The sequence below is a fragment of the Epinephelus lanceolatus genome, chromosome 13 (genome assembly GCF_041903045.1).
Source record: "Epinephelus lanceolatus isolate andai-2023 chromosome 13, ASM4190304v1, whole genome shotgun sequence".
In the NCBI taxonomy this organism is placed as follows: domain Eukaryota; kingdom Metazoa; phylum Chordata; class Actinopteri; order Perciformes; family Serranidae; genus Epinephelus; species Epinephelus lanceolatus.
This window is the reverse complement of record NC_135746.1, coordinates 40,330,215-40,352,850: the sequence shown is the minus strand read 5'-3', so window position 1 is coordinate 40,352,850 and position 22,636 is coordinate 40,330,215. Positions and strand designations below refer to the sequence as shown.

The window sequence follows — 22,636 nt, the reverse complement described above, 5'->3', positions numbered from 1 at the left end:
AGCATGGAGGCCAGTGAAAATGTTTTGGTGGTTACCTCTTTTTTTATATCTCTCTTTGAATAATGTTTGAGCGCTGCTCAGGTGGAGAAGGACTGTATTTTTTTGATGGCGCGTCATTGCATCTCGCATCTACCCAGGGGTAGTATTTCCATCACTGTTGATTGCAGCTGAAGCTGATTCATAACTGTGACTCCTGCGGAGTCATTTGGCCCAGGTGTGAATACCAACTGTTACCACTGTCGTTACACACAAAAGCCAGATGTTAGCAGGTGTTTGCATCTGTTTTTGCCCTGCTAATGTGGTTAAGCAGGTTTTAAGACAGCTAGTTAATGTTGCTTTGTAAAGATGCTGGTGCAGCAATCCAGCAACATCTACAGGCCTGGAATGCAATGCCTACTGAAAAATTGTGTCAACAAAGATGCAACAAATGCATGGACACAAATAAAGAGACTATTAATGACTTAACATATGACTGACCTGGGTCTTCATTTTTCTTTCGTGTATGTGGTTGCAGTCAAATTCTTCATGCTCTCACTTTTTCCTCTTGATTTTGCCTGAAGGTGGAATGAAACAGAGTTATGATGCATGTTTCCGTCATCTTATGGTGTAATTCTAGACAGGCCTCACTGGTAAACTCACCATTATGAGCTTTATCACTTCCTCTCGTACCTGTTGGTAATAACACAAATAGCTTTATAAATTGGGAGGAGTGAAAAATAAACAACATAATCATTGGCAACATTTTGGGCCCTAGGTATCAAACCCATGCCTCCAATGCATAGACTGTATAAAAGAAGAGGATGTCGCCATGGGCGTAGCAGATGCCGGGTACACATGGGACATATCCCCTGCACTTCCCGTATCTGTGCCCCCCGTCCCCCGCACTTTTTACAGCTGTTACTAGCCTACCACCATTCAATTTGTTTTTAACATGTAGTAACGTGTTTTTCCGAGCTGTCTTTAAATGCACCATCAGTAGACAGCGCCAGGCGCATACACATGTTGTGGTGTTGTGATCTGAATCAATCGCACAGACGAGACGTGTGCTGCTGGGCAGTGCTGCTGTGTGTGTTAACTACGTATGTTCAGCAAACCAGCCAACAAGAAGCAAAAACCTTGCACAGTTTGAGTAATGCTGTTGCATGTAGATAATGTTAGCTGAATGATGACTAATTAATAGATGTCAATAGATCATGTTAAGCTAGTTAACAAGAATACTAATGTTATTGTTACCTATGTTAAATCGCTTGTATCTCTTAATAAGCCATCAGTAATCAGAAGGAGCAGATGTTTAACGTTAAGCTAGCTCGGGCCATGTTAAACTTAATAATATTTTAAAGGACCAAGGCAAGTAAATTGCTAGCGTGCTCGGTTGAAAAGGAAAAACAAACAAACAATGCTTTGTGATGGCTGTCAGAAATGGCAGATGTATGATCACATAATCTCGTTTGAGCTATAACAGGTGGTGTGTTCCACATTTTATTTCCCAATCTGGAAAGAAGAATAGAGTACTATAAACAAACTGTTACCATTGGAAATCGCTGGTTTCGGTTCAGCGCCAGAAGTTGCATGCATAATTTGCGCAAGGTATCATAGGAGGGAGGAATAAGGTGGATAGAACTTAGAGTTTATGGTTTCAGTCATTGGTTTCAAGTTTTTGTCAATACCGCATGATGTTCATTCTAGAAATTATGGTCCAGACCATAAAGCAGGGTATACTTCAGGGCGTGGCTATCTTTGATTCGCTACCTCAGCAACATGTCAGTCAGGATAGAGGCGTAGCAATGGGCATCCTGCCCAGCTCCATCAACATCACAATGGCCTCATCCATTTCCTTAATACAGTCTATGCTCCCATGCCAGAGCTAAGATATCCCTTCTCATGACCTCTGGACATCTTCACTAAATCAGTGAATGCACTGATACTGATAGAGCATCGATATGATAGCTAGCTTCCCACTGATAAAATTCCCACTGGCAAACCTACCTTCTGCTCCGCAAAACATCCTGTTATCAAAATGAAAAGGCCCTGCAAGAGAAGAAATTAAGTGCAAAAGGTTTTCATATTTATGCAGATATTTTTGTTGAAAAAAAAAAATCAAAAACAAAACACAAGTAACACACTTTGAGTGTGTTATGCATGCAGTGGCCCTGTCTATATGAATACATTTATTTTTGTTAACAGACAATTTATTCCTTTGTCCTCTTGTCCACACACAGAATTTTAGGTAACTAAAACAGAGATTTTTTTCAAATGTGTTTTAAGGTGCAATTTTTTTTTAATTCCAGTTACTGCTTATCTGTGTGGACCTGTAAATCTGAGTGTTTGAAAAATTATGAAATAATCTCCTCAATTCACGCATGCTCATTGTTGCTTTGTGTAATGAGTATACACTAGAAACAACAACAACAATAATGGATTACCGGTTTGTTGACATTTTGTTAGCACTGCTTGCTCTGATGACTACTTTACACTTAATCTTTGTATTGATGCACCACTTCATGGATGATTGGAGCCATCTGCTACATCAAAAGTTTTTGTTCCACTGTGGTGTCTGCGGTTTAAAGTCTGCCAGAAACGATGGTATTGGATCAGGACAGAAACTCTGGTTGAGTCAGAAGATGGTTGGGCTCTTTCCAGAGTGAGATTGTTGTCAATAGCCCCTTTTCCACTGCAGGAACTTTTATCAATTCCTCGGAATTTTGAAAAACCTCCGCGTATTTCCACCAAAATTACCCAAGTAAAAAACTTTACCTCAACCCCAAATTTACCCTGGAAAAAGTACCTAGTAGGGCGGTAGGACTTTTCAGATTACCCGGAATTCTTGAAGGGGCGGGGCTGTGTGCCGAGGAACGCTGATTGGTGGACTCACACTTGCAGTGTTCCGCACTTCCTGGCATGGGCAGTCACTGAAAACTTTATTTAATTTCTACAAGCTTCACTTTGTTTGTGTTTTGATTAAGGATGGGTGCCGACACCCAGTACTAAATTAGCCCTGGAGCTAAATTATTCAAGACCGTAGGATTGATCAGCGCTAACAGTTCCAGTTCTTTTGTGCCGGCGCTAATCTCCTCCACATACACACACATCCACACATACACCGTCACGACACAGTAACAGCGTTGACAGCAGCTACACTCGTAACTGTAAGTGACATTCACCCTTAGCGAGTACAAAGCCAATACTTTATCAATACATGTGTTCAGGGAGCCTGAACATGTAAACATGTAGACAGTGATATTCAATATGCTCCGTCCACAGTCTTTCATCCCATCACTAAAGTTATATCTTACACAAGGACAGCACGCTAGTTCGGCTAATAGCGAATTGTTACTAATAAGCTCAAATGACAGCTGTCTGTATGTAGACTAACTTAGTTTGACACTTATCTTAAAATGCTTTTAAACTTAGCTGCTGGCTGAGACAAACAGCCCCAACTCTCTACACCAGCATGTAACCAGCCAGGTGGCGGAGCCAAATACAGGGCACATGCTGAATCATCTACGTCACCGCGCTAATTTGAATAAATGTTCAGGAACTGTGAGGTGCGGTGGAAACGCAAACCACACAGATTACCAGGAATTCTTTTACCTAGGTAAACAAATTCCTGGTAATAAAAGTTCCAGGAAATGTTGGTGGAAAAGTGGCTAATGAGAATTGGAAGGAAAACGTTAGCATGTCCAGAGCATCACCCATATGTTAGGGTGAGCTCCTTCATCCTTACATCAAACAGAAATCAATGGTGGAAGGAGATATTTTGTAAAACGAAGATCGTGTGGAAATAATTATTTTTTAAAACAGATGGGAAAGATATTTGTCTTCAGAAATATCTGTATATGTGTAAACAAGGCCTTAGTCTTGAGCCAGTAGCATAAGCAGACATAATGAGCTGGCAACAGATTTCTGATCAAGTGACATCACTTGAGGCAATTTGTCAGATTTCACATAGCTCCCTCTGGAGTCAAAAAAGGCTTTATAAAACTTTTGTCACATATGCATTGGTGCACGACAAGACCCTTGATATGTAGGTGGATTTCTCCTTGAAGCACCAACTCAGTCTTAGTGCCATGGGAATCCCTGGTTACCTCACATGTAAATTATCTCAATAAGTGAAGTAAACAAATTAAATAATAGGTCAATTTGGGGGGAAAAAGCACTGGGATCAGGTTGGGAATCATTGTCCAACCTGAGCTGAGGTATTGACGGAGGAAAAGTTAGACTGCTGAATCACTAATATCAACATTCTGTTTGGTGTATCGTTTGATGTCAAATTACCTGGAAGGAATTGAGGATGGTGAAACTGTAGAGAACAACTTCATACATGGAATTGGTGTCATCCAGTAGGAGCTGAGCAAAGCCAATGATCCATGTTACTCCAAAAACAGGCGTTAGAAAGACCACCACTTTAAGAATGCTTTTGACTGTCTCCTTGTCATCTGTCTTGCTGCCCTCAGGGGCTGAGGACTTCATTAAAGTAAAAATGACGACCACCATGGAAAAGAGATTTGTCAAAATAACAGTTCCCACAGGGAGGAGGAAAGCATGTATGGAACCCTCCAAGAGTTTTTCATAAACTAGCCAGCAGCCTTTCTCCTTTGTATAGTAGGGCTTGTCGGTGTATTTGCAGTACACATAGCTGGATCCCACAATTAAGATTGGGCAAACATAGCCTACGATGCTGGAGAAGAACATGAAGACTCTTTTCCTCAGCGGGCTGAAGACGAAGATGAGCTGGTGGACGAGCATGACACTCAGGCACATCATCCAGCTGAACATAGCCAAGTAAAACAGGTGTTTGCATACTGTAAGAACTAGGCACCAGGTGTCACTGATCTTCTCAGGATTGCTGGACGCCAGGAAACTGCAGTCAGCAAGCAAGCGAAATATGGAAATGTTCACTATGGCTGTGTGACGGAAATGTGAAAGGTTGGTCTTGACCACAGCTGACCACACTAGAGACTCAATGATGAGGAAGATCAACAAGGAGCAGATGGACACACCAAGGCCCACATTGGTAATGATATCCAGAACATCTGTAGATACATCGCCCTTGGCCATGAGGACAGAAAATGAAGTCAGGTGGTTGCACACGCAGACTGTGTGGTTTACATCAGTTCCGTTGGTAAAAAAACATCCGGCAACTGACCATTCGTGCTCAGTGTTGTTCCAGAAGACACAGCGAGGTTTTCTGTCATTGTGCTGGTTGGGGAACTCTAGTTCAATTCTTAAGGATGAATCATTGTTGTCTTCCAGTGTGGCTGATAGAAGGAGGCTGATAGCTTCTGTTTTAGCAAAGTTGTTATTTAATTTCTCCATTAGATTTTTCACAGCAACAGTTTTCATTATGCCGTTGGTCTTGTTTAGACTTACGTTGACGTCAAACACAGACACATTACAGTCATTACCTGGGCAGAATTGTAGATCTAAATTATCACTTTTTAATTCATTCGTTTTGTTAACCTTGATATTCTTCACAAGACCCTCCACAGACTGCAGGTAATTTGCTGACATTTGCTGAACAGTAGATTTACTGATATTCCTCCAGTTCGCGTTCAACATATTGCTTGCTGCATTAACAAAATCCTGAAAGAGAAAAATAAAAAAATCAGTGTTAAGACACATTTTATCAAGGAATGTCCTAAGTCAATCCCCAGACTCCGAAGGTTATGGAGCTTTATCCCTATCTTTATTCAAGAGAGTGGTCTATCAGTTTGAGAGCATTATTTATTGATTTCACGATCAAAAACCCTGCCCTCGCACCCAAATAGCCTCTGCTTGCACTTGGATCTACTCTGTTTCTGCTCAAACTGTGTGCTTGCACTCAGATACAGATTTCCTGCTCGAGCTTCGGCTTTTTTCCTCGCGCTCAAACTGTTTTCGTGCGCTTGTGGAATTTCTGCTCTCAGATTTCTGCCTTGCGTGGATTTTTTTGTGTTACAACCCTGTCAAAATCCCCCAACCAATAGAATGCCAGATTTACTGTTGACCAATGAAATGATCCATGCCTCCTTGTGGGCGCGCTCGCCTTAGTTTTAGAGCATCCCATCCAGGCAGGTACTCTTTAACCGGGTTCATCCACTCCCACCCTCCAGGGAAAGCCCTGTAAATTAAATGTTTTTCCCTTGCTTTCTTTACCACTTTCGGAATAAAGGGACTGTTAATTTACACACATGCGCCATATATATAAGATATCTTTAAATTTAATACTCTTTGGTCCCAGCTCATCAAACGTCTCTGTTACGTCGGCTTTGGGTCGGCACAGTGCCATAGAATATACCCGCCCACATACGGAAGTCGCCACAGAAGGCGGAATTTAATCCCCGCAGTCTTCCTTTGGAACTGACCTCGCAGCACACAGCATCTCATCACAGTTGGTTTCAGGTAAGCTAACTGGAATAAACTGGCAGAAAATAGCTTTGTTGTTTATTCTGTGACCGTTTAAAGAGGTTCTTGGTGAGGCACGACTGGGTGTATATAGCACAGGTCCCCACCAGCTAACGTTATCTTTCGTTAGCTGATAGCTAGTTTAGCTCATGTTAGCTAACAGGCTAAAACTGTGGTGTTTTCATTTTATTTTCCCTAGTTGATGTTATCTGCTTATCTGGTTATCGTGACCACTCGTTTTGGGTTAAAGTGTAAGTGCCTGGAGCTGCCACCCATGGTCCTGGGCAGGGCTCGAGACTTGGGATCCACACACCTATGGTCCCGCCCGGGCCTGACCTCCACGGCCCCCCCGGCCTGACCTCCGCGGCCTGGACGGATGCCCAAGTGTGGGTGAGAGCAGCAGAGAGGAGCGCGGAGGTCAGGCTGGGCGGGCCGACACTGTGTATCCCAGAACGGGTGCCCATGTGTGGGTGAGAGGAGCGGAGAGGACCGCGGAGGTCAAATAGTGAAATTTAAGGATGCCTTCGGTATGTTGTTAATGTGATTTTATGGGCAATTTATCAGTCGAGGTCTCCTCCTCTGCAAAGCAAACGGACCCGGTGGCTATAGGTAATAGCACAGTTTTGAAACCACTGTTTTTCCGAGATGAAGGACTGATTGTTGAGCTGCTGTTAACAGTTAACGGAGTTAACGCTGGTGTTATGTCCCTACTGGTTTCCAATTTAACTGGTTTCCTTACCAAACAGCTGCAGATATGCTGCGCCTCCGTCAGCAGATTCGTCACAAATTCACAAACATACACAACAGAGAGCAAGGCTTTCCTCAGGTATTAGTAAATTAAGTCAGCATCAAGGTAACATTTAGATTTGGGCTGACCTGAGACAACTGGTTACCCTCGGCTTGCCTTGAAAATAGCCAAACATATTTATCAATGTTTCTTGTTCTTTTTCCACGAGTCTACAAATATATTCAGTGCCACATACAGTTTGCACAACACTGCATACTATGACAAAGATGACAAAGCCTGTCATGTTTAAAAAGTGACGATCTAACTCGGAAAATGCTCTCAAAATACGCTTAATATATATATATATATATATATATATATATATAGTATTTTGATATTATTTTATAGCCTTTATTATTATTGTTATTATTATTATATATTGTTTAGTAAAATACAATTAACAGACCATGAGCGAGTATAAAAGGAGAATGGACCAGGGAATATTAATTTTGCTTTGTAACAAGAAAGGCAATCCCAGAAAACGATTTCTAACAATACAACTCATGTCCGACGCTGCCCTGTGAACATGAACGCATCATGTTCACGACGTACCTATAGAGATAACAGCATGACGTCACCTCTCTCGGACCATGGCGACATTTCTTTTAGTGTGCGTCCATAAATGTGAGTTTGTTCTTAGAGCTCATATGTCTCCATCAGAGTTAGCTGCCAGGTTGTCAGAGTGTATTTAGAGTGTAATACTATTATTATTGTGTCATGGTAGTTAACGCAAAAACAATTCCGTTTGCTTTTTTAAAATTTCGGCCGACCTTTTTTCTTTTTTTTTTACTCGGTCACGGAAGTCATTTAAAATGCAGTGAAGCATAATACTTAAATTAAAACATACTGGTGTAATACTCAAATTAGATTTTTAAAAAGTGCAAGTACACAAATAACTACTCAATTACAGTGACGTGAGTAAATGTAAGTCCTTGCTTTTCACCTCTGTAATGATCCAGTGGCTATAAGTGCTTGGTTTTTATTTACATATTAGCCTATTTAGCGTATTTTGAGAGCATTTTCCGAGTTAGATCGCTTTTTAAACATGACAGACTTTGTCATAGTGTGCACTGTTGTGCAGACTGTAATGTGGCACTGAATATGTTTGTAGACTCGTGGAAAAAGAACAAGAAACACTGATAAATATGTTTGGGTATTTTAGCTAATACCTGAGGAAAGCCTTGCTCTCTGTGAGTCCCAGTGACTCACACAGGTAGATGTGCGGTTTGTGTTATATTGTCTTTTGGTTGACGTGAAATTGAGTCCAGCTCGACGCAAATTTGTGTATATCATATTTTCTTTACTTTCTTTTTTTAATGTCACTGGTACGTAGTGCTCACTTACAGAAGTATATTCGCTGTGGTAGCTGTGGGCTGTGACTTTAAAATCGCCAGTAATATGTTGTGTAGGCCTATGTTTGTGAATTTGTGACGAATCTGCTGACGGAGGCGCAGCACATCTGCAGCTGTTCGGTAAGGAAACCAGTTAAATTGGAAACCAGTAGGGACATAACACCGGATCCCGTTATTTAACCGTTTCAACACTAAATTAAGCAGAGTGACGGACCCAAAGCCTTCAATCTGGCTAAAATACAGCTGAAATGCTAACAAAAAGTTGAAGTTATGTGCTCATCGTCTTTTCTGTCTCTTGCAGGCTGCCAGGAGAAGCGGACTGGCCATCAGATATTGTTTGTGGAAATTTGAAAATAAAGTTTGTCAAATTGACTTTTGTCTCTTCATTGTGCACACTTACACACAAAATAGGGTAACAGTCAGCTATTTTTGAATGTTAGCACTGATTTCTCACAGTGAATGGTGAAATATTTGTAGTTTGAAAGGTCCGACCTAAATGAATAAAGGTCGTAGTTAACGAAGCATATGAATATTAATGAAGGAGCGCCCACTGAGCACAGCTTCATTTATTGATCGTTTGAACGTCGCGTGGTGGTCATTTTCCATTAAAGGCCGACGTCTCAGCGACATCTTGGCAATGAGCAAACGCTCTCCCTGCTACGTCTTAACGATCTAAACTTGATAAGTCGGGCCGACATCGGCCAGATGTGCTATCTGGGGTGAGTGCTGATGTAGAGTACATCATCACTGGGAAATGTAACAGTAAAATCACTCCGCTCACGGGTGTTATAAATATAAATACAACCATTAATTAACCAGCTGTCACACTCGCTACATTGACGCAAACTGACACTATACACCAAGAAGATGGATATTTTCCCCAAAATTACATTTGAATTAAATTATGAGTGGTCGTCAGGAGAGGACGAGGAAAAGGAAAGCCAGGACTCTTCAGTGCAGACCTCCAGGTGTGTTTGAATCCAGCCGTGCCAACATCCAGGTTTGCCAACGTTTCATTAGCCGAACTGGACGAAGTAACACAGTTGCAGATCAATGTAAATACACAGTAGCTTGAGAATTCCCTGCGTGCGTAATGCGTTGCCTGGCAACAGACCAGTACATAACATACTTAAAGAATTTATTACATCACCTTTTGTTAACATTTCCTTACTCAGCATTGCTGTTTAAGCTGTTGTTGAACTGTTGTATAAAAGCAATATCACACTCAAGGTCGTGACGTTGTACTGTATATCATCACGGCTGTAATTGTCTTCGACACTCGGCCTGTGGCCTCGTGCCACAGTGCCCATGACCGAATCACAGCCGTGACGATATACAGCATAGACATATATACATAGACGCCGCATTGACTGCCGCTGCCTATCAGAGCCGACGTCCTCGCCGGCCGCCATCTTGGATGGGTCTCGCTTTGCCTCCACAGTGCATTCACTTCTATTGAGGAAGGAGCTGTATGCACAAGTAAAATAGAATAACTCGCTGAATTTTCAACTGATTTTCACGCGGTTTGGTTTGTTACAAACGGCACACATATAATTATGATACAGGATGCTTTCGTACATTAAAAATGCAGGATTTCATGCTTTAATACTTTCTGCAGATAGCAACAGCATGTTATTTAGGTCATAACACAGTTATTTTATTCACCTCAACCCCAGAGTGGGATGGATATATATAGCCTATAGGCTATAGATAGATATAGATATACACACACATATATATACACTGTATAAACACAATATACACAATACAAAACATAGTATAGCATATTAATAAATTTATTAATATATTTTAATAAAGAAAAAGCTCTATTGTTGATTGAGTTTATTTCTCACACACACCCACTCTCTTTTATACCCACAGCCATCAGACTTAATAATTCTTTGTTAAATAGATGATCTTACAGACTTCTTTGAAATTTTCTTTTCGGGGATTAGTAAAGTTATTCTTATTACACTGACTGCTGTGATCCCTCAAAAGTAGTAAAAAACATTTTCAGTATTTACATAAACACTGAAATTAATTTTGGTATTGGTATTATAACTATGAAAATGGGACTGTGGTCAAGATAATTTGAAAAAAGATACAGAAGGATGAGCAGCAGGGGATATTTGCAGCACAGCTGGTGGAAAAGTGAATATGTGCACAAAGGTGTGTTAGGCAAGGCAAGGCAAGGCAAGTTTATTTGTAAATCACAATTCAACACAAGGTAATTCAAAGTGCTTTACAGAGACATTAAAAGCAACAAGACACAATTTAAAACAATAAAAACAGTCGATTGAAAAGGGAAATAGTAATTGAGAATGATAGTGATAATAATAAAATACAGTAACATAAAATAAAAACAGGCTCAATACATTGAACCGTCAGGATAAGAAAAGAAATAAAATAATAAAAGGCATAAATCAGCAGAGTGTAGTTAAAAAGTACGGGCAGCAGAATACAGCAGGTAAGTATTTAATCTAAGAGTACGCTTCAGTAAACAATAGTGTTTTTAGCCCTGATTTAAAGGAGCTGACAGTTTGAGCAAACCTCAGATCTACATATTATGCTATACATAATATGCTATACTGTGTTTTGTATTGTGTATATGGTGTTTATACAGTATGTTTATACAGTATATAAATACTGTATATATATATATATATATATATATATATATATATATATATATCCAACTCTGGGGTTGAGGTGAATAAAAGAACTGTGTTGTGATCTAAATAACATGCTGCTGCTATCTGCAGAAAGTATTAAAGCATGAAATCCCGCATTTTTAATGTACGAAAGCATCCTGTACTACATGTGTGCCGTTTGTAACAAACCAAACCGCGTGAAAATCAGTTGAAAATTCAGCGAGTTATTCTATTTTACTTGTGCATACAGCTCCTTCCTCAATAGAAGTGAATGCACTGTGGAGGCGAAGCGAGACCCATCCAAGATGGCGGCCGGCGAGGACGTCGGCTCCAATAGGCAGCGGCAGTCAATGTGGCGTCTATGTATATATGTCTATGATATACAGTACAACATCACTCCCTCAAAGAGGCAGGGATCATTTCATTGGTCAACAGTAAATCTGGCATTCTATTGGTTGGGGGATTTTGACAGGGTTGTTACACAAAAAAATCCAAGCGCAAAGCAGAAATCTGAGAGCAGAAATTCCAAAAGTGCACAGAAACAGTTTGAGTGCGAGGAGAAAAGCTGAAGCTTGAGCAGGAAATCTGTGCGAGCAACATGGTATCTGAGTGCGAGCACACAGTTTGAGCAGAAACAGAGCAGATCCAAGCAAAAGCAGAGGCTATTTGAGTGCGAGGGCAGGGTTTTTGAACGTGAAATCAATAAATAATGCTCTCAAACAGATAGAACACTCATTTGAATAAAGATAGGGATAAAGCTCCATAGAAGGTTCTATCGCCTAAGGCTTTACACAAAGCAATGATTTTGCTGGAAAAAGTAGACAGTTTCATCATATTTTTTTCTAACACAAAATCAATATACTGAAGGGAGTTAAAAGATATTTAAAGTTGGATTATAGAGATGTAATTAAATTTCAATACACTTAAGTATTGCAATATTAAATTTTGTGATAATGTCTGCATTCTCATAAATATTGTATCCATTTTTAATTAACAGTTTACATACAAAGATTTATGGCAACAATTCATTTTCTGTTGTGTTTAAACCCCAGACCCCCAGATCCTTCAGCGTTATAATCTATCTTAAGTCTTTTGACTTTTCCACGCCAACGCAACAACATATTGACGGTGTAAACACAAAGAGCAGAGGCTTATCGAACAGGCAGAATCATAAATGGTGCACTGCAGGCACTGACACTTCTCCTTACATTAGATTTTTAAAAATCTCAACATACCGCCTTTCTTACAGTATTGCAATCTGTTGCAATATATTGAATCATAACCACTGTATCATGATACATATCATATCGCCAGATTCTTGCCAATGCACAGCACTAGTGCCAGATATCCAGAAATTAGTCAGCTGAAAACCTGACACTATCTCCTACACATTAAAATGTTGGTCTTCGCTGCAGTAACTGCAGTAATTTTGATTAACAAACAAACAAACAAACAAACAAAAAAATTAACAGGGGAAATCTGAACCGGTGCTATTTTTCCCGATGCTATTTTTCCCGATGTCCCGATAAAATGCAATGGCACTCGTCAACGCCAACGCAAAAGTAACAGCATAATGTAACGAGCCTGAAAGTCCCCATAGAGCTGATTGGGTCGAACATATGAGGACTGTTTGCTGAATGTTGAGCCAAATCATTATGTTTTTTCTAAACCTTTCTAAACATACTTTTGTTGCACAAGTAGATAAACATAAATATGAGGTGTTTTACTGATTTACTTTTTTTTTTTGCAACTATGCATCTCATGAGCAGAAAGTGCACATTTCCTGTGAAAACATAAGTGTATTTTGAAAAGACACAATGCATGTAACAAGTAAATTGATATAGCATCCCAGAATGACAAAAGCAGCCACAGGAAGATACCTAGCACCTCATATGTAGACATGGAGACACAGACAAAGTTTGTAGACAAATTGGAGATTTATGATAAGTTAGGGTGAAAATGCGCTACCATACGTGAGGATGACTATGAAATGTCATTAAAAGCTTTGGGAAAAAAACAAACAACCTATGTGGGTCTCCTGCTGCTGTTATCATTAGTCATACTTCTACTGTTATGATACACATATGATTATTGTCACATATGTATACTATCAGATATTAATATATACTTTCAACATATTGTACCACAATAGCCGTAATTATTATTATAATATTATTACTTTAATTAATGTTGTTGTAAGCTACTGTCATCACTGTCTGTCCTGCATCTCTCTCTCTCTCTCTCTCTCTCTGTCTCTCTCTCTTTCTGTCTCATTGTGTCATACGGATTACTGTTACTGTATTATGTTGATCTGTTCTGTACGACATCTATTGCACGTCTGTCCGTCCTGGAAGAGGGATCCCTCCTCAGTTGCTCTTCCTGAGGTTTCTACCGTTTTTTTTCCCCCATTAAAGGGGTTTTTTTTGGGGAGTTTTTCCTTATCCGCTGTGAGGGTCCAAAGGACAGAGGGATGTCGTATGCTGTAAAGCCCTGTGAGGCAAATTGTGATTTGTGATATTGGGCCTTATAAATAAAGTTGATTGAGTGATTGATTGACACATCCAGTCCTGTTGGCGTCAGTTAACTGCATAATCAGTTCTTAATAAAATTGATTGATTGATTGATTGATTGGGCCCTTGTAAAGATTTTTTTTCAAACTGCTGTTTCTAAGGTCAAGCATGAACCTTCAGACATAAAACTCCACATATATTACAATAAAATATATAAATCAACAGGGACTTACCGGCAAGACATCCTCTTGCAAGGCAAACTTTTCTGATGCACTGGCCATCACATTAAGAACATTGATGGAAGCGCTTAAGTCAGCCATTAAATCGGAATCAGACTTTAATGTAGAGCTGTTCTTAAGTCCTTCAAATATATTCTTGGCCTCCTTCTGTGTAGCCCCAAGTCCCTTTGCAAAGTTCTAGAAACAAAAAAACAATATCTCCTGTTACCAACTTGCAAAAGCACACAAATTACATCCTCATTCAAAATGTTGATGGAGTCTTAACAGTGGTGACCTTGGAATCATGAGGTTCCATCTGTGATCTGAGTTGATCTGAGATACTAATGTTCAACATTTTCAACTGATACATAAAAAAAAATCTCTTTATTTGTCAAAATAACAGGCATCCTAAAATGACTCTGAGTACATGAATTTATCCTTTTATATTTTAAAAGGTATTTTCAAGATCAAGTAGACACATAGAACCCTTTTAATAATAACTCATTTTTCTCTTTGAATATTAAGGTTTTATCAGCTAAGTCTTAGCAAATAGATGACTGTCTACTTTTTTCAACAAAATCTCATTGTTTTGTGTAAAGCCTTAGCAGCTAAAGCTTTATGATTTTGTTGGAAAAAGTTCACTGTTTAATCATATTTGTGTTAATATACAAAGCGATGTATTCATTATTAACGAGAATTATGAGATATTTAGAGTTAGCCTTAGATCCAGTGTTAATTTTGACAGCTATTTTAGATTTGGTCTTAGTCTTGAGATGAAAATGCTTATTAGTTTTAGTCACAATTTAGTCATTTTTATCCTACATAGTTATAGTAAATGAAAATTTAAAACATTTTAGATGATGAAAATTCATTGCATTTTAGTCAACTTTTAGTCATTATATTTTCTACATTTTTTTTTAATGCTTATACCAATCCAGTTAGGTTAATTCATACATCAGAAATTAGAATCAGGTGACAGGTTGTATAAAAATTGCTTTAGTCAATTTTTGTTTGAAAGGTTTAAGTTCAGTTGCTATTAATGTAACATCACGTGACATACATCATGTGACATGACATACATCATATGCAGTAGCTGCTGCTGTGGGAGTGGGAGTTCTACTGGAGACAGTTAGTGATGGGGCTAACTGTTAGCATCCCATGTTTAACATTACCTAATGATTATTAACAGGTTTAATGATTGAGTCGAGCCGCCACAGTGCTGGTGTGAGTTTGTTGTTATCGTTTCATGGCTTGGTGTTGGATGTTACTGACTAGGCAGATCTTGAGAAAGTTTGCTGATCCGGCGGGGAGATGGCACAGTGAAAAAAGGATCAAATGCAGGTATCCTTTATCTAGAGAAATTTTGGGACTACTTGGTAATGGGTTGTTTCAGTCGATACCTTAAAGATATTGAGTTCTGATACCCAGCCCTACTTATAAAAAATGTTGAGAACATCGACTATTCCCATGTGACTAAGCATTGTTATACAAAAAAAGTCAGATAGAAGCTCATAATTTTAAGGTCATGAGCTGTAATGCCACACTCACATCTGCAGAATTTAACACTTTGTTCAACTCTTTACTGACGCAATTGGAGATCACCGACTGCCAAACAGAATTCTGACCACAAGTGCGTGACTTTTTGCCAACCCTGTCCTCTGTACATGTTTGAATTGTCACTGTGGCTCCGGCTGGAGTTTTTGGCCAAGGGTTCTCGTCACTGCAAATTTTGTCACTATCTTGGAGAAAAATACAAGAAATCATTAGCTGATGCAAAAGGCATTGCAAATAAATAGAATAAACTAAGTTATAAATTATTCTGACAATGTGACAATATATTTTATTATACTGTAGCCTAAATTGAATAAAAAAAACAGCAGATTAAATAGAATTAAAAGTATTCACAATTTCAGTTACCATAAATTACTGGGATATCCACACTTGCAGATTTTTCTTGGTTCTTCGTGTTCTTAAAAGTGATATCAACACTTTGTTTAGGGCTAATGCAGTTGACAGAAACATTAACAGTATAGACCAGATTATCTCCAACAGCTGTAAAGAAAGATGAATAGTAGTTTCAGGGTCAGGTTTGTGGTTGTAGAAATATACATGCATTTTGTAAAAGTATTGTGAATTTAAATCTGCATTGACATTATCAATTAAAGTAGTGTTGTATGCTGTAGCCAACATAAGGAGGGAAAAAGGACAGATAGATACTGTAAGTTTGTCTTACTCATGATATTTGAAATAGACTGAGTTTTATTCATGTAGGTCCACAGAACTTTATAGGTCTCGTTGCTTTTAAGGATGGTGGCATTGGCCATTATATTTCGAGCCAAATTCTGTTCAGTGCTACAGTCTGTTGTAAGAGGGTTGATCATCATGGTGATCTCATCAGGTAGGAGTGCCACTTTCAGCTCTGTCTTGGCTGTGTGCCTGACTGACCCCTTGGTGAATCCGCACTCGTATAAGCCTGCAGGGGACATGATGAAAAAAACAGATGACTCAAATCAGAAGTGTCACTAGCAGATTTGTCTTGGAATTCAACAATTCCAATAAACAGAAATGCTAAAACTAAAAGCAGAGTCCGTGTGGACACAGAGCCACAGCTCCCTGTTTTCTGCTGCCGCAGGGAGGGAAAATAAGACACCATTGTGCACTGTGGGCAACTGTATGGCCAGCTCTGGCAAAATACTATTTTGGAATTGCGATAGACCTGTGGAGACTGACTGCAGACCTTCATTTTAAGTGTGTGATTTATCCTGGCTTCATGTGATTGGAGAAAAACTGCTAGTAGGCTAAACTAGGCTAATTTAAAATCTAAAATGCCATAGGCTATTGTTAGCATGTGGTATTAGTGTGGAAAACATGTCTAGGATAAGACAATACAGTCCGTGTATCATTCGTTCATTCTTTATTCAAAATAAAACCAAATATGAAAAAACAAAATAATGACTTGTTTTTTCAATATTTGTTTCCAGAACCAAAATGAAAAAACGGATAACGACTCGTTTTCCGATTTCCGATTTTCTGTTTAAATGGAAAATGGAAAAAAACGGATAACGGGCCAGATTCGGGCCTTTCATGCACTTTCAATATTTTCATCTCTCCGGAAGCCAAGTTTTTTCTTTTGCAAGCACTGGTTTCTTGTCGGACCAGTCGGAGTGACAGCTACATCCGGTTCATGGAAGCTAACGCTTTGGCTAACGACCGCTGCGTGTGGAGGCTGCAAATTTGGAGAAATTGTTCAATATGCTGTAAGTTGTGCTAAGGTAACAATACGTGCCAGCTTACTGTTTGCTTCTACAGCTGACATATTGGAATAGACTTCATGTGGCGAGTAATTTTTACGCTATTTGAAGATTTATTGTTTGTCGCGACTCACGAATTCGCCACATTCAGACATAACGGCAGCATAGAAATAATGCTATATTTGGGTGGATTTCAGCACTCACATGTATTTTCTTTGGGAAACGCCACTCTAGTTAATTTCTATAAACATTATAAAAGTAGCATGCTGGGATATAAATGCATTGTTTGTACTTTTCCACAGCACAGACAAAATGAATGCATCAGTGTTCTATGGGAAACGACTAGATGGACTTCAAACCAGGGTTCCACCAGTCGAAAGTGACGACAGCTGTCTTGACAGCGGGGATAGTGATAAAGACTACACTCCTACACCACGTCGGCACTATCCACTAAGCTACCGATGCCCCTATTGCTGCCGGTTTCATCACCTGGTCAGGAGTGTAGTCTGTACGCAGCATGCACAGACCCTATGCATAGAGGCACCGCCTCGCTGCAGCGGTCGCGGACTCGATCCCAGCCTGCGGCCCGTGTCATTCCCCCATTCTCTATTTCCCCACTTCATGCTGTCCTAAAGCAACAGGCCAAATAGATAATCTTATAGAAAAACAGCAGTAATAATGCTATAATTTCGTGTAGAGTTTCAGCTTTTTGCAGTTTACACATGGCCATATGTTTGTGAATGTAACCATGTGTACAAGATGTGTATATAATGTAGATAAAAATGTTTGCACTCTTATACAGTGATTTCTTTTTTCTACACCAGGTGATGAAAGCAGCAGTAGGCTAGTACTGACAACAGGAGCAGCAGCGATGAAGACTGATGGAAATCACGATGCTCTTCCTAGCACCAGTGTTCTAAGTGAAAAGCTTGAGCTCTGTTTCACACTGGATTATAATAGTTGGTGTTATAGTCAGGACATTGAAAATAATTGTGTGGCATCAATAAAATCTACGTACCTGTGATGGGAAATGTGTTTTAATATTATTATTATTATTTATTTATTTTTTACCATCTATGCTGCCGTTATGGCTGATTGTGGCAAATTCGTGAATCACGACAAACATAAATCTTCAAATAGCGTAAAAATTACTCGCCACATGAAGTCTATTCCAATATGTCAGCTGTAGAAGCAAACAGTAAGCTGGCACGTATTGTTACCTTAGCACAACTTACAGCATATTGAACAATTTCTCCAAATTTGCAGCCTCCACACGCAGCGGTTGTTAGCCAAAGCGTTAGCTTCCATGAACCGGATGTAGTTGTCACTCCGACCGGTCCGACAAGAAACCAGTGCTTGCAAAAGAAAAAAACTTGGCTTCCGGAGAGATGAAAATATTGAAAGTGCATGAAAGGCCCGAATCTGGCCCATTATCCATTTTCCATTAAAACAGAAAATCGGAAATCGGAAAACGAGTCGTTATCCGTTTTTTCATTTTGGTTCTGGAAACAAATATTGAAAAAACAAGTCATTATTTTGTTTTTTCATATTTGGTTTTATTTTGAAAAACGAATGAACGAATGATACACGGATTCAATACATTTGTCAGTGAACCTTGTGAGTAGTAATTTAACCAGTTATGTAACGTCTCCTTTGTTAAATGTTGCTGTTGTCCTTGGCTTCATATGAGTAGAGGAAAACTCTGCTAGCCACTAGGCTAATTAATACAATGTAAAATGCCATAGGCTTATGCTTATCATGTTAGCATGTTGTAATTGTGGGAAAAATGTGTCCAGCAAAAGACAAATGCTTTGTATGGGAATCTTGCAAGTTATTATGACGCCGATTTGTGTACTCGTGTTTTAAAGAATTTCAATCAAGCCATGTTTAATGTGTATTGTAGGTGTCTTTTGAGTGTGTTTGAGTCAGACTTGAGTCAGACAGCACTTCACAGAAACCCATAGACCATAGAGACATGAAACTTTGAACAGAGATGCCTCTCCTCATGAGGAACAAATTTGCCCCAAGAAGCCATAACTTCCGGTTATAGAGATTTTCCACCATTTTGAATTTTTTGAAAAACGCTTAAAATCGATTTCTTCCTAGGAAGTTTGACCAATCTGCATGAAACTGGGTGAACATAATCTAGGGACCAATATCTAAAGTTCCCTCTTGGCAAAAGTTGGAAAACTTACTAAAACTGAGCTTCTATAAGGCAATGAATATTGAGGAGGGCCTGGCTTATCACTTAAACCTCTCAAGGGTTTCACCGATCACCACACAACTTTGTAGGCATGTGACCACACATAATCTGAGGGGACCCCTCTATTATTGACCCGATCAAACAAAATAGGGCCACTAGATAGCTAATTTCTTATCTAGGTCTAACTACTAAACTTGGTAGATATGTAGAACAGGACGCCTCAAGGTGACTGGAGAAATTTAACTCTAATTGGCAACTGGGTGGCGCTATAACAACAGAAAAATGCTTAAAAATGGCTAAAATGCGACTGATCACTGTGGCTCCCCCTGTGGCCAAATGTTGTTGTTTTTTTCTAATTTTTGGTATGACTAAGTCATGGTATGGTATGCTGTACTCAATAGATGGATTAGTGTATGTTATGTATTAAGGGGATGTGCTCAGGTTGACATGTTGTGGCCAGTCATATGTCTTACCATTGTGGGGAATAGTTTCACACAGAAAGCGACTAAACAGGAACTCCTGAAAAGTGCGAATGCTGTTGCACTAACTGGGGATCATTAGACGTCAGTAAGTAATCAAAATATATGTAAGTAACTAAGAAACACAACTGGAACAGTTCAATCCTAGAAAAAAAAGGAAACAAACAAACACTTTATTTGACAGACTACGCACTTTGAAGTTGTCTATTACCTCTAAAGGTGCTGACACACCAAACCGACATCAAAGAACTAGCGGTGACGAAAGCCAACTGTTGCGTTGTCTACGTTGCCTCACGTCGCCCTGTGTCAGTTGCATTTGAACACACTACACGGACTACATTTGACGGCCAAGTAGCATGTATGTTCTGTGCCTGCATGAGAGGCAAAACCAGAAGTCCGAGGAAGTCTGAGGAATGCATGATATAAACAAAGTAGAGGAGTAAGAGAGTGGTACATCCTGTCAGTCGAGGGGTTTCCTATCTGTGCAGCTGAGCACCGCAGCACCTCCACAGACTATTACATCCAGACGTCCCGGTGTTTCCTCTGCAGGCTCCACTTTACTCAGCTGCCCGACAAACCTGCTGCTTCTTCCCACTTTAACCTGAATAACAAACCGGGGCTCGGTGCTCCGGTTGGATCCAAACGGAGAGCTCCGCTAGCCTCACAGCTAGCCCCCGGTTTGTTATTCAGGTTAAAGTGGGAAGAAGCAGCGGGTCTGCCAGGCAGCTGAGTAGCTGCGGAGCCTGAGGAGGAAGCACTGGTTAGCCCCGGTTTCACTACAGGCAGATTCACTCGCTACAGGGGCGAGGAAATAAAACCTGAACATCCAAACAGAGTGATCTCTCTCACTGACAAGCTCCGCCGCCGATTCAGCAAGCGTCATCGGCCGAAAAGCCGCCGACGCTGAAGTGCCGACGGCGCGGCCACCGCAAAAACTAGGGCGACAGACACTCACCGATGGCCCGACTTTGACCGACGGCCAAATGACGGCTTGGTGTGTCAGGGCCTTAAGTCATGGTGCCACACTCATATAAAAGAAATAAATCTAAAAGTCAAGATAAGGAAAGTTTCATTGCATTCATTTGATTCCCAATCAAAACACTGTGATAAGAATTGCTTCATCTTGTTAATATGGACTTCAAAACTGTTTTGAAATGCAAAATAGTGGAATTTGTAATGTGATAAAAAATTTGATTAATCATGTTAAACTGTTGAAACTTCAAAAAAGCTAAATCATTTGACTGCTTAGCATAAATACATTTAACTGTTTTCATTTATGTTCATAATTAATCTGGAAAGTAAACAACAGTTTTTGAGGTACACGTTAAAGTAATGTGAGTAAGGTGCCAGACGGGGAAAACGTTCCACGGTTTGTTTCGCACTATCTTGAAGAGCTGCTGCCCGTGACAATCAACAACATGGATATCTCCAGCTTACTTCGCAAGATAGAGTGGCTGCAAAGTGAGGTCTGCGCCCTGAGACATGCAGTAAAACACGGATGTTGGCGAGGACTTGCACTCTGTGCCCTCCAGCATTGAGAGCAGAGTTGCTGTATTGGAGACGCGGCTGCCGCAGACCCGAGTCAAGGGCGCTGGTCTGGATGGGACAAATGACGGTGGATTGACGGTGGGGTCACTCTGGGGGAGACCCGTCTACGACTACTGTCAGCTCTGTGGACGAATTCGGGCTAGTGGTTCGTCATCAACCTCACCTACAGCGATGACAGATGGCGCACACGACATGGGGAATGGGAGCCCAGAAGGTACAGCTGCACCTCTGAACTCACCGAAATGGAGTTACGTGTTAAGAAAAGGCCGGTGCAAGAGGTTTGAGAATCGAGCAGAGCTGATGAAGCAGTGTGCAGTGAACGGTGGCGGTGCCCAGAAGAGGCCCAAGCCTATCAATGGCACAGGAGGGCAAAGTAATATCAAGGTGGTACGAACGAAGCTGGTAAGCGTTTTTGCCACCAAATTCTCTCCAGACCTTGAAACAGTGACACTAGCTAATTATCTCAAAGATAAACTTGGCCGTGATGTTTTGTGTGAACGCATTAACACTGTCAACACTAGATACAGCTCTTTTAAAGTGTGTGTGGAATGTAAAGAAGTGACAGAGATATAGACCTGAACTATGGCCTGAGGGCTCTGTCATGCGGCGATATTATGAGCCTCGAAAGGCAGGTGCTACAGGGTCCAGCAAGACCACCTCCACACTTGTTGTTGCTGCGGTGTCTGCCGGAGATGCCGCTGCGCTATCTTCATAAGAGACTATGCGCGTGGTGTCATATAACTGGAGGTTGCGTGTTGGCAATGGCGCAGGCAATAAGGCTCGTAGTCATAGACAATTTTCTCCAAAGATGTGATATTTTCTGTTTATAAGAAACGTTTAGGAAAATTGAATTGTTTTGATGTGAACTTTCACGGTGCTAGGGAATCCACAACTGATCTTACTATGGGAATAGTGAGAGGGAGGATACCAGGGGGTGTGGCCATCCTGTGGCACAAAAAGTTGGATTCTGTAATAAATGTCATCCAGACTGAGGTTGACTGGTGTATTGCTGTTCAACTTAAGTTTGGAAACAAGGATCTTATTATTCTTAATGTTTATACGCCATATGAGTGTCCACAGAATGAACATATTTACATGGACAGGCTTGGTTTTATTAACTCCTTCATTCAGGAACATAATTTTACTAATGTGTGTGTAGTTGGTGATATGAATGCTGACCTCTCAGATGGCCAGTCCCTATTTGCCAAGCATATGCTACCATTTTGTGAGGACAGTAATCTTATTTTATCAAG

The 22,636-nt window shown here is 40.2% G+C and overlaps 1 protein-coding gene across 1 annotated transcript in view; it reads right to left on the bottom strand.

The window, feature by feature from the left end:
- The window catches only part of adgrf3b (adhesion G protein-coupled receptor F3b), a 48,997-nt gene that overhangs the window by 960 nt on the left and 25,401 nt on the right, over nucleotides 1-22,636 (bottom strand). Inside the window, exons 11-18 of the mRNA XM_033648422.2 lie at nucleotides 16,136-16,375; nucleotides 15,820-15,954; nucleotides 15,451-15,641; nucleotides 13,918-14,100; nucleotides 4,276-5,583; nucleotides 1,987-2,028; nucleotides 640-669; nucleotides 478-554 (exon numbers count right to left, since the gene is read on the bottom strand). Coding sequence (XP_033504313.2) covers nucleotides 486-554; nucleotides 640-669; nucleotides 1,987-2,028; nucleotides 4,276-5,583; nucleotides 13,918-14,100; nucleotides 15,451-15,641; nucleotides 15,820-15,954; nucleotides 16,136-16,375 — 2,198 coding nt within the window. The 3' untranslated portion in view covers nucleotides 478-485. The remainder of the gene's footprint in view (nucleotides 1-477; nucleotides 555-639; nucleotides 670-1,986; nucleotides 2,029-4,275; nucleotides 5,584-13,917; nucleotides 14,101-15,450; nucleotides 15,642-15,819; nucleotides 15,955-16,135; nucleotides 16,376-22,636) is intronic.